Raw genomic sequence first — 11,015 nt, forward strand, 5'->3', positions numbered from 1 at the left:
TATAATTTACATTTGTATCCCAATGACATACTAGTGGAGATGGTATTCAGGGGTGTGTATGTGTGAGTATGTTACTTCTCTAACATGTTGGTGGAGATGGTATTCAGGGGTGTGTATGTGTGAGTATGTTACCTTTGTAACATGTTGGGGAGAGGTTATGTGTACCTCTGTAACATGTTGGGGGAGAGGTTATGTGTACCTCTGTAACATGTTGGGGGAGAGGTTATGTGTACCTCTGTAACATGTTGGGGGAGAGGTTATGTGTACCTCTGTAACATGTTGGGGGAGAGGTTATGTGTACCTCTGTAACATGTTGGTGGAGAGGTTATGTGTACCTCTGTAACATGTTGGTGGAGAGGTTATGTGTACCTCTGTAACATGTTGGTGGAGAGGTTATGTGTACCTTTGTAACATGTTGGGGGAGAGGTTATGTGTACCTTTGTAACATGTTGGTGGAGATGGTATTCAGGGGTGTGTATGTGTGAGTATGTTACCTCTGTAACATGTTGGTGGAGATGGTATTGGGAGAAAGGACCTGAAGGGCCCAGCCCACGAAGCTTTTTGCCTTATCCAGCTTCAGAAACAGATTCTCCCTTTCAGCCTCCGTCAGTGTCTTTGAGTCTAAACACAAGACCAGTAGAGCACTACAAAATACTGTGTCATGGATACACATACAACAATCAACTACGGTCGCATACACACATTTGACACCAAGTATAATGCACTCATGCATTGTACACTACAGAACAAAAACTGGTTGTCTGGCTGACCTGCCACGTTTAGGTTCTTAAGTTCCTCCTTCTTGGACACAGGACAGAAACATATTCCATACACCATAGGCCCTGAAGGACGAAGAACACGGCGAAATCAGCGCGCGGCATAAACAGCCTCCACGTGCGGAGGGACGGGTTACAGACCATAACCGAAGTAACGTCGCGAGGTTACCGTTGCCTGGCTACCGTGCACTCACCTAGCACAGGACCCCGGCCGGCCTCGTCGATTCCCAGACAGCAGTCTTCGGTCCTACAGGCGTCGGGTACAGGGGAGGTCAGGCGGCAACTGACGGAATTGTCTGCTTCAAACGCACTTAAGTCCATAGTTAGCTCGCTATTTTAAGGTAAGAAACAAATGGCTGTTTTATGACATTTGACAGCTGCTTTGACAAACAGATTCATGGTTGTTAATTAAACAGCAAAACACAAAGCCTTGAAAATCTCTGAAAGTGGATTTCACCACGTTTTATTAAAACCGCCAGGACACACAAACTGTAGACAGCTAAGCTAAGCTAGCTAGCTAGCTACACAAAACAACACGTTAGTTTCATTATAACAATACGAGCACCATTCTTTACGAACACGAAACTCTCCATGGATTTATACTGACTCATTAATTTTCCGTTGTACTGCAGACTGCTTAGGATAAATTATATATGCAACCTTCAAATAAAGTATTTAGTAGCAGATGCAGTGCATAAATGAAGACGACCTGACCAGCGCAGTAGCTGAATCCTCCGGATGTTGCAACTCTCGAATTGGCGCGAGATTGTCACGTGGCATGTATTCCAAATCCGTGCAGTTTTTACGTAATTTCATACGTAAATTGCTCCTTGTATTAAAACAAAGCGTATATATATATATAAATAAAAACTTCGAACCTGCTGAGGTCTGTTTGTTGTTGCTGATTTTGTCGAGCTCACTCTACAGTGAGAAGAAGAGCCGCTCTGCGCCCCGCCCCCTCCGCAGAGCCTTTTTCTTGGCTGCTTCACGCGCGTGGAAGGCAGTGAGCTCCTCGTGTCTCGAGTCGTTTTTGGTTTTGCAGAGCGATAAATGTAAGTATTCGCGACATCTGCTTAACGTCAAACGCCGAATATTTAATATATCACTGGCATGTTAGTTAGGGTTGCCGTGTAAATGTGGTTGTGTCTCACAAAATCATAGAACCGTGGGTTCGTGTTTCTTTTGCAGGCGGTTGCTACTTTGGCGTTGTCTGTATGGAGTGTCACTTTATCCTTATACGCACTGTCAGCTTGCATTTATTTCAGTGAGATGTTGGGAATTGGTTAAGATTTGCATGTAGCTGCTCTGGCTGTGCTGTAGGCTGTATAATGGCTCTTTGTGCACTTTAAGACGTGCTGTTGAGTGAGGCGTTATCGTAGGGATGTGCCAAGCCAAAGACAATGTCCAAACACAACGATAGCTACGCAATAAAAAAAAAAAAGCAGCAGTTGGTTTTAGTTAGCCATCCTAGCTATATATATTTTTTATACCTTTTGTGAATGTCAAATGCGATTTTAATAATGGTCTTGTTTTTGTATCGCTCGGATTGTGCGACTTGCTGACTCACGGCCTTCACGTCCCGCCTGTTTAGCCGCTATCTCTTGAGCGAAGTGCACAGCTAACGTTGGTAGTTCGTTGACATGCCCAGTTAGCTTATCTAACTATCATGTTTCTGCACAATCAGCAAAATGTTCTCCAGAAATTTTGCTTTGTCATTGTGCCAGTTGGTATCAAATGTCTACGGGGTCGTATATCATTTCCAAGTCGACAACGGTGGATTCGCACTCTCTAGATAGCAAGCTAGTACAACACGAGTGTGTCCGTTTCTTGATTTTAAAACCTTTTAAGGGAATTATAAATTTGGATGCATTAAGTTGTTAATAAAACGTCATCTGTCTTGCTCGAATGCCTCAAAGCCCCAACAAGCGAACATATGACTTGCATGTGTGGTCCTGTCCTTCTAATAACTACAGCTATGATGTTGGCTAACTGAACTGTGGCCTTCGAATAATGAATAATATACCAAGAAAGTCTAAGATATTAAAGCCAGGAGACTTAACAGTGGACTAGTATAAAGTAATGAAGGTCACAGGTTGATATTTTTAGAAAGGGGCGCACACAATGATATAAACAGTGAGAGGTCATTGTTATGTAATGGGAGAGCTCAGTATGGAGCCCAGATCATGTTAAGATTTCTCAGTGTTGTAATGCATATCATTAAAACCACAAGCTAGTTATTAAGTCTTGCAGCAAGGAACACACTAAACGGTCCCTGGCCCTGCAGGTCTAGAGTTGGTCTGCCCTACTTTAGTGCAGTGGTGCAGTGTTTCCCTCAGATGACTTGTGCTTTTGTTCGGTCACATCCTAGAGAACCTCTGAACCCAGCAATCAACACCACTGCATATCTGGTACCATTGTGTTGGGTGACATTTAGAGGGTCCCTGAGGACTGAGCTGGAAATATGCCACTGAGACCATTTCTGAATACTGTCATGTGACTTCTCCTGTCACCAACAGCAACCAGCCCTTACAATGTCTTCCGGAAACGCCAAGATCGGACATCCAGCTCCCCAATTCAAGACTACGGCGGTAGTGGATGGCCAGTTTAAAGATGTACTTCTTTCTGACTACAGAGGTACGGTCAAATGGAGACTCGGAACCTAAGTTACAGTAGCCTTGAGTGTGGAAACTGGTTAAACAAATAAGTAAAAAGGTTAGTGAATAGCTCCTCAGAGCAATGTGCTTAAACTGAACTAGTTTGTCTGCCCATATTGGGTGTCCTATCTAATATTGGTACTGTTGCAACTCACATTGTAGTGTAGGTAGAGCAAGGTGCCATCAACAAGCTCGTGTTTGCTTGAACACACATGCTGATAAATGTAAGTCACTCTGGATAAGGGCGTCTGCTGAATGTTAAATGTAAAACCTAAATATCTGTGTACGAGTGCACTAGACTCTTGACTGTCTGACAGGTGAGCTGTTGGGCATTGATGTGTGCTACATTGCATTTCCTCACCTTTCTCTTTCTAGGGAAGTACTTGGTGATGTTCTTCTATCCTCTGGACTTCACCTTCGTGTGCCCCACCGAGATCATCGCCTTCAGTGAGCGTGCTGCCGAGTTCCGCAAGATCGGCTGTGAGGTCATTGCTGTCTCCACGGACTCTCACTTCAGCCACTTGGCCTGGTGAGGACCACTGATGCAGCACGCGCCTGCAGGGAGTGTCACCCACCTGTACCTCACTGCTGATTGGCCAGCAGAGTGGAATGCTCGTTTTGCTCATTGTGACATCACCTCTCTTGGTAGGATCAACACCCCGAGGAAGCAAGGTGGCCTGGGCTCCATGAACATTCCGCTGCTGGCCGACCTGACCCATTCCATCTCCCGCGACTACGGTGTGCTGAAGGAGGATGAGGGCATCGCTTACAGGTGTGTACTGCAGTCACACTGCTAACCTCTGATGCATGCGTCCTCCTCAGCAAAAAAGGGCAAAAACCCAAAATTAAATTTGATGGTCCTAACACATTGTTGGTCACAAACTAAAAAAAATGCACTCCTGAGATCTGTGTCTCTAACATGTCTGGGAGTTCAGCTTTTTTCCAGTTATTTATGGTTGACACCAATAAAGGCTTGAAAGAGCAATAAGATTTTCTTCAAAGGCTGTTTTAAAAAAATTATTTATTTCTTGTGCCTTATCCAATATCTGTGTTCTTTGCACTCTGTACCGACGCATCAGTTCAGGTGTACCCATGCCTCTTTACTGCCCCCAGTGGTGTGAAGTTTAGGCAATATTGTTTACGTTACCACACGATGGTTAATTATACCAAACACACTGACATTGCTGAACAATTTTTTTTTTTACTTCAATTAATGTTCCACTTTGGTGAAGCTGGATTCTTTAGGCTCCTACTCAGTGTGTGCTCTGCCATTAGTCATACAGTTCCTGTGATTTAGTGCACATTGACAGTGATAAAACTGACAGCTGCATTTCAAGAAGTAAATGATAAGACTTCTATATGTTGGCCCAGAGCTGCTTTTCCCTGATAACCCAGGACTAGAGTGGGAAAATCTCCAAATCTCCACATCAAAAGCCTTATGATGCGAAGGTCACAGCCTTCACGAAGATGGTGCATTTAGTGAGCTGAGCTAGCTCTGTAATGGTCATGTTTATCTGAGCTCAGGCTGTTTTGTCTTTGCTAAACTTTGATTCTGTAGCAGTTTCTCATTAGCTTTCTGGTTAGAAAGTTCTTTTACGCTTTCAGGTCAGGCTTGACCTATACTGACCTTTTAGCTTGGAGAAGAAGCAGCTTCAGAATCACTCTGAAGACCTTTTCCTTCACTAGGACTCTCCATCCAGAAAACACTGCTCCTGTGTTGGCTCTGGCTTAGTTTATGACAGTTTAATTTTATTTGCTTCCAAGTCCACCATTGTTTCTGCTTGCATTGAATGTTGATGTTCCTCCCTGTCTGTTGCTGAATTCAATATTCATTCACAAGCAATTGGCGTGTTGCATTGCTATTGTAGTAAGTGCACCATGGGGCATGTGACCAGCATCTATGGTGGATCTTTATCCGTCCAGCATGCAGATCTTCTTACGGTGGATCGCCCCGCTAATGGTCAGAAGATCTAAGTGTAGAGCAGCCCACGCTACTCTATATAAAAATAGTTTATTCAAAGCCTACGAACTGATGTGTGTTCGAGCTCTTTTGGTCATAATCCTTGCTTGGTACTCTATTAATATTCTGCACTTTTTTTTTTTTTTTTTTTTTTTTTTTATATATAAAGAGAACCGTACACTGTTGAAGCACACTGACCTACTGATGTATGCAGTATACAGCCCTCATGTGCTCCTGTGTTTTGCTGCAGAGGACTGTTTGTGATCGACAATAAAGGCATTCTGAGGCAGATCACCATCAACGATCTGCCCGTGGGCCGCTCCGTGGACGAGACCCTGCGCCTGGTCCAGGCCTTCCAGCACACTGACAAGCATGGGGAAGGTGAGTTGGCCCTGCCCACCACTCTCACTTGAACTCTCACTAATTTTCTTGTTGGCTTACAGCAAAGGGAAGAACTTAATTAGGAAACTGTCCCCCCCCCCAGTCTGCCCTGCTGGATGGAAGCCTGGAAGTGACACTATTATTCCTGATGTTGAGAAGAGCAAGGCGTTTTTCTCCAAGCAGTAAGGCGTTCACCGCGTGTGCCCCATAGACTACGGTCCAGGAGGAATGAAGCACTTGCAGGCGGTCTGAGTTCTCGTTAGAGTGCCCTGGCCTTTTTTCCCCACTTGTGTGAAGATTTCCATCTTCAGTTCATCTGACTATGCTATTTGATAAGCTGAGGGTCCCATGCACTGAAATTTCTGTAGTCTTTCACCTGCTTTTCTGTTGAAAACGTTCATGTATTTTGTACCTGTTCACAATTGATGTCTAACAGCTGATGGTGTTTAAAATTTTTGGAAATTGTGAAATAAAGATGGTGTTGATTTAAAAAAAACAAAAAAAACAAATCAAAAACAAAACCAACCACCGTTTACTTATTTTCTGTGTGTGGGTTGTGTAACTTTTAATGTAATGTGCACTTTGACCACGAGATGGCAGTCTTTCATACATTTTAGATGAAAGGTGGCCGGAGTAGGTCATTTAAACTTGGAGCCTCGCTGGAGTCTTGTGAAATTGTCTAGTGATCATGTTCGAGTGAAACACAGACCGACGAATAATCTTGTGTATTTTGAGAAACGTCTCTTGTTTGAAAATAAGTAGCTACCCAACGTTTTGTGGTGCTGCTGTTCTAAGGGCGGGATCGAAACAGATGCCTGACCAGTTCTGTTTGTCTGGACCTGATATTAATGCCACGCTGGAAGAGTCATGGCTTTATTAGCCACGTAAGCATAATGACATTTCAAGACCTTTTCACTCGGCCTATGTGAGACCCAAATGAGAAACACTAAATGACCTTAAATCAGCTGACTTTTCCCCTATCTGCAATCAGAAATGTAAATCTAGGAGTCATTGCAGTGATGACATTTATACAAAAATTGTTTTGTCCTGACAGCACCGTGTGTGGCGTGGAGCTAAGGACGTGTGGTACTGCCAAAATACCTGAATACGTATACCCAAATTGTTAAGAGTAGCCTGATTAGATCATCAGACTCGGGTGGTAAAACAACGAGAAGACTGTAAATTAAACAAGTAAATCATATGAGTAAGAGTGACTGTGAATATGTTCAGCGTTGTCCAGAGGCATTAAGAAATTTCTTCGGCGGCACCTAATGAAGCAGTCTGTTTCTTATCGCTTTGATCTTATTTGTGCTTACGCTAGCTTTAATTTTATGCAAAGTTCCTGGAAAATCTCTGTGCTCTTATTTTTATCTCTAGTTTTCTTTTTGCTGAAACTGTTTTGGGAACTTAAGAGTTGGCTGTGAGCGGGGAAGTTCCCGAGTTTCTAAATTTTCACCCATTCACACGCACCTCATTCATACGAACGTCAGACTTAAAGCGCCTACTTCGCTACCTCCTAAATCCGGCAGCGTGGGTGGGGGTTCCCGGCAACTCTACCCTCAATGACGTACGGGTACAAAATTGCCCATATTTGGACTCTACGTCTATCGCAAACAGATTCAACGTGCGTACGTGCTCTACGTAATACTACCTACGTGAAAGTGACAAGCTGGTGAAGAGGGAACATTCAATACAGTGATTTTACCTGTTTGAAATGAGTTAATTTTAGGCTAGGTCCAGTTTTTATCAGCATTGAGAACGCATACACGTTGTATATTTTAAGGTCTTTACTTAAATACAAAAAACAAACAAACAAAACACAGTTACATTGTCCGGATCAACCAGACGTAAACAACAATAATTTATTGGAATGTATTCATAGGATATCACGCGCACTAAGTTTTTTATAACGTACGTCTTCTTAGAGTCCCTTAGAGTTGCTTTCGTGAGCATTTCACTTGAAAGTACCATATGAACAAAGATTTTAAAAGGAAATGCTTCAGAAAACAAGACAGTAACAGTGTAGTTTTCTACAAGAAAACACCAAATACACCACCTCTTACAGTCTACTCAGTGCTGCAGTATTATCTGCATTAGAAAGTATTCTCATCCAGTGTTTCCCCCTTTAAGCCAGTGTCTCGAGTCCGTGTTTTTGTCCGTTTAATACGACTCTATCTTCGGTGTCAGCATCAGCTGACATCCCCGGTTTACGTGTGTCATTACTTTTTGCTTGAGTTGGGCAACTTGCTCTCTGAGAATCGAAGCGGTGCTGGACAGTCCGGCGTTATCTGACTTGAGGATTTTCACTTTGTCTTCCAGGCGCGATATGCGCTCCAGCTTTCGCCGCCGGCACTTGGTCGCCGCCAGCCGGTTGCGCAGCCGCTTTCGCTCCGCCTTGATACGCTCCTGGTCCTCGAGGTCGATGGGCGACATTGGTGGAGAGCCGTCGCTGCTTTGCAGGTCTGGAACGATCTGCGGCTCCTCTTTCATCGTCGTAAGTCGTTGCGGATGCAGCCCGGCTCCAGACAACGAGTGCTGGAAGTGATGAGGCGGGTGCGTCGTGCTCGGGTGGTGCTGATACTGGTGATGGTGAGGCAGATAGCTGATTGTGGCGGTCGGGTAATTGGCTGCAGGCGGGAGGGTAGTGTTGGGGTTACAGCTGTTGAGTGTGGTGTAGACGGGGGTCTCTGGCTGCAGAGCGGAGCCATAGACCGAAGGCGCCACCGAGCAAGACGACACGCCACCGGCTCCTATGGACACATTCGGCGGGGGCATCTGGTTCATCTTGTGCAGCTCGTCGAGTGCTTTAACAAACCCGTCAGCGAAACCTTCTTGTTCTTCAGTAATCGCTCGACTGTACAGGTACTGGCCCGGGGTCGGTGTAGTGATCACGCCGTTAGCGCTCTGAACGATGAGTCTCTCTAGCTCCGGAGAGGCGAGTTTCAGCGAGCTGAGGTCTCCGCTGGCGCCAGAGTAGAAGTCGCTTTCCGAGCGGAGGCACTTGAGATTCCGGTAAGGTTCGGCGAAGCCAACGCTCATGTTCTGCTTTAGAAGCTTGTAGTCGTGCAGGGCAGCGTCTGGATTGCCATAAGCAGAAAGAAACGAGTCGTCATGATAAAACGGTTGCTCCATTTTTGTTGACATATGAATTGACACACTAATCTATCAGGTGGTCTTAAAGCTAGAAAAACAGTTATAGCGCACAATCTTGCCTCTCGGCTGAAAAAGTCTTCAGTGCTAATACTGTCTATGCTACAGTCCAAACATCTCGCGTGTTCCGTAATGTTAACGGAAGCCCAGAGAAGTGAATGAGAAATAAACTTCCAAAAACAGTTGAACAACTTTTTTGGTTTTACTGTACCAAGTCGACAGATGCCTTTCCCTTGACAGATGTTTCAAAGAGGTGTCCAGTATTTCTCCAAACTGTCCTTCCTTCCAAAACACTTATTCATTTAAAAAACCAGTCCGTACCAGCAGAAACGGCGCCGTACTGTCGGTGGGTCTATCACGCGATTATCTGCACCGTGCGCGCCTCGGAACGGCTTTTATATTCGCCAGCGAGCGCTCGAGAAAGCCCTCAGCATGCCGGCGAGCAATTGGCCGCGCGGTGGCACGCATGTCAGACGGGGAGATGACGTCGTTGCCAGGAACCGTGAAAATAAAAACACTAAACCTACCATTCGTGTTTCCACAGCCAGGACGCGCACCGGCCGCAACAGTTAAACAGGCATTATTTTTTTTTTAAATCAAAGTTTCCCATGTGTAGAGAGACAAAAACAACAACACGGCTCGGTGAAAATATACAATAAATATGGTGTTGGTGAGGTAAAACAGAAGATGACGGGGTTCAGCCCACTGCGACCCAATAAAACAGCAGAGTTAAGCACAGCCTACGCACAGCCACACCAACAACCCGGTTAGTTCAACCAGGGACCGGTTATCCATTAGAATTTTTAAAGAGCGAGTTTTAAAAGAGAAAAGAGAAAATATTTTATTCCAGAAATGCGAATCGCCATCGCCGTCACTGATTACAGACAATTTAAAAAGGGATTCACTTTATTTCGGTAATCATCGGACATTTTATGGACAGCACTGCTCTGTAAAAAATAAAAATAAAAAAAAATACCGGAAAACTTGGCTCATCTCGGCCGCCTTCCAGGATGCACAGCCCAGGTAAGGTAGGGAGGAGGAGTGGTTTGGGATTTGGCGGACGAGGGCTGCGTGCCTGGTAGACACGGATTCAAATGAGGTATTTTATAGCTACAGAAATATGTCAGGCAGTGTTCAGTTTAAGTGCAAACATGTTCGAATAGATAATTTAATATGCTTGTTCTTCTGCGCCTTTAGGATTCTTCGGCTCTTCAATGATTTTAACATAAAATCCCTGAAACAAACAGCAACTGGGAGTCGGCGGAGAGGGATCGCGGGACCCTGACCGAACAGTGGTTGTGAGGAGAGAAAGACATCACTGTCTATCGAATAAGTTAATATGAACTGAATCACTACACAGCAGGCGCAGCGCCAGGACACACGCCCACGTTGCGCCATTCATGTACAGTGAGCAACCTCTCACCTATATCCTCAGGTGCCTGCTACCGTCAGAAAAATCAGTCGCGCAATATATATAATATATGACACATGCTACATTTTAGTGAATGTCATATATATATATATATATATATATATATATATATATATATATATATATATATATATATATATATAAAATTTTGGAATTGCAGTGACGTGGTCAAGGATTACACTGATAGTTAGACCACGCTAAATTTCCCAGGAGAAGGCTGGTTATGAGTGTTGGAAGGCCAGGGCATACTGTAAATATCTAAGACACAACATCTCTGACTTTGTCCTCTGACTAATCTAATCACAAAGACTGATGGACATACATGGTGACCACAGTGCGGTCCCGCCTTCAGCTCAGGGCAGGGAGGGACTCGGAGTCCAAGTAACCTTCTACAACACCCACGCTAATTCCTGTGGCCCCTATCTTTTGTGGAATCATGCATTTGACCTAAATCTACAAACTCCACCTTCTTCTTCAAATGTATCAGAAGAACACTCAGGACTGCCAACATTCTGTTGAGATCTAGTTAATGTACATGGTATAACACGTAATATAATGGTCTGAGTAAAGCTTTAGCACAGTCACACTTTAGCACAGAACAACATAGCACAGTGTAACACAATTACAGTAAAACACAGTACAGTAAAACACAATTACACATT

At 44.3% G+C, this 11,015-nt stretch overlaps 3 protein-coding genes across 9 annotated transcripts in view; 1 reads left to right on the forward strand and 2 right to left on the reverse strand.

Moving 5' to 3' along the window:
• The window catches only part of rnaseh2a (ribonuclease H2, subunit A), a 4,118-nt gene extending 2,323 nt beyond the window's left edge, over positions 1–1,795 (reverse strand). Inside the window, exons 1-4 of one of the 5 annotated variants that reach the window (XM_035534748.2) lie at positions 1,655–1,795; positions 971–1,107; positions 771–842; positions 495–621 (exon numbers count right to left, since the gene is read on the reverse strand). In XM_035534748.2, the coding sequence (XP_035390641.1) occupies positions 495–621; positions 771–842; positions 971–1,097 (326 nt within the window). In that variant the 5' untranslated portion in view covers positions 1,098–1,107; positions 1,655–1,795. The other 4 variants (XM_035534746.2, XM_035534747.2, XM_035534745.2 and 1 more) reach the window with 4 other exon arrangements.
• LOC113579633 (peroxiredoxin-1) lies at positions 987–6,296 on the forward strand. 2 transcript variants are annotated; one of them, XM_081701581.1, is made up of 6 exons: positions 987–1,117; positions 3,293–3,410; positions 3,806–3,959; positions 4,080–4,202; positions 5,641–5,771; positions 5,875–6,296. In XM_081701581.1, exons 2-6 carry the CDS (start codon positions 3,308–3,310, stop codon positions 5,955–5,957), a joined length of 594 nt encoding a protein of 197 aa, XP_081557707.1. In that variant the 5' UTR covers positions 987–1,117; positions 3,293–3,307; the 3' UTR covers positions 5,958–6,296. The 2 variants fall into 2 exon arrangements, with proteins under 2 accessions (XP_081557707.1, XP_035390643.1); XM_035534750.2 differs by lacking the exon at positions 987–1,117 and adding an exon at positions 1,704–1,828.
• Positions 6,297–7,540: 1,244 nt separating this feature from the next.
• junba (JunB proto-oncogene, AP-1 transcription factor subunit a) lies at positions 7,541–9,291 on the reverse strand. Of its 2 annotated transcripts, XM_027014246.3 has the most exons (2): positions 9,133–9,291; positions 7,541–8,848 (listed from the first exon to the last, which is right to left on the reverse strand). In XM_027014246.3, the coding sequence occupies exon 2, from the start codon at positions 8,808–8,810 to the stop codon at positions 7,932–7,934; it is 879 nt and encodes a 292-aa protein (XP_026870047.2). In that variant the 5' UTR covers positions 8,811–8,848; positions 9,133–9,291; the 3' UTR covers positions 7,541–7,931. The 2 variants fall into 2 exon arrangements, with proteins under 2 accessions (XP_026870047.2, XP_026870046.2); XM_027014245.3 differs by having other exon boundaries at positions 7,541–9,290.
• Between the last annotated feature and the right edge of the window lie 1,724 nt (positions 9,292–11,015).

This window comes from Electrophorus electricus, chromosome 18, assembly GCF_041902795.1.
Source record: "Electrophorus electricus isolate QZ-2024a chromosome 18, ASM4190279v1, whole genome shotgun sequence".
In the NCBI taxonomy this organism is placed as follows: domain Eukaryota; kingdom Metazoa; phylum Chordata; class Actinopteri; order Gymnotiformes; family Gymnotidae; genus Electrophorus; species Electrophorus electricus.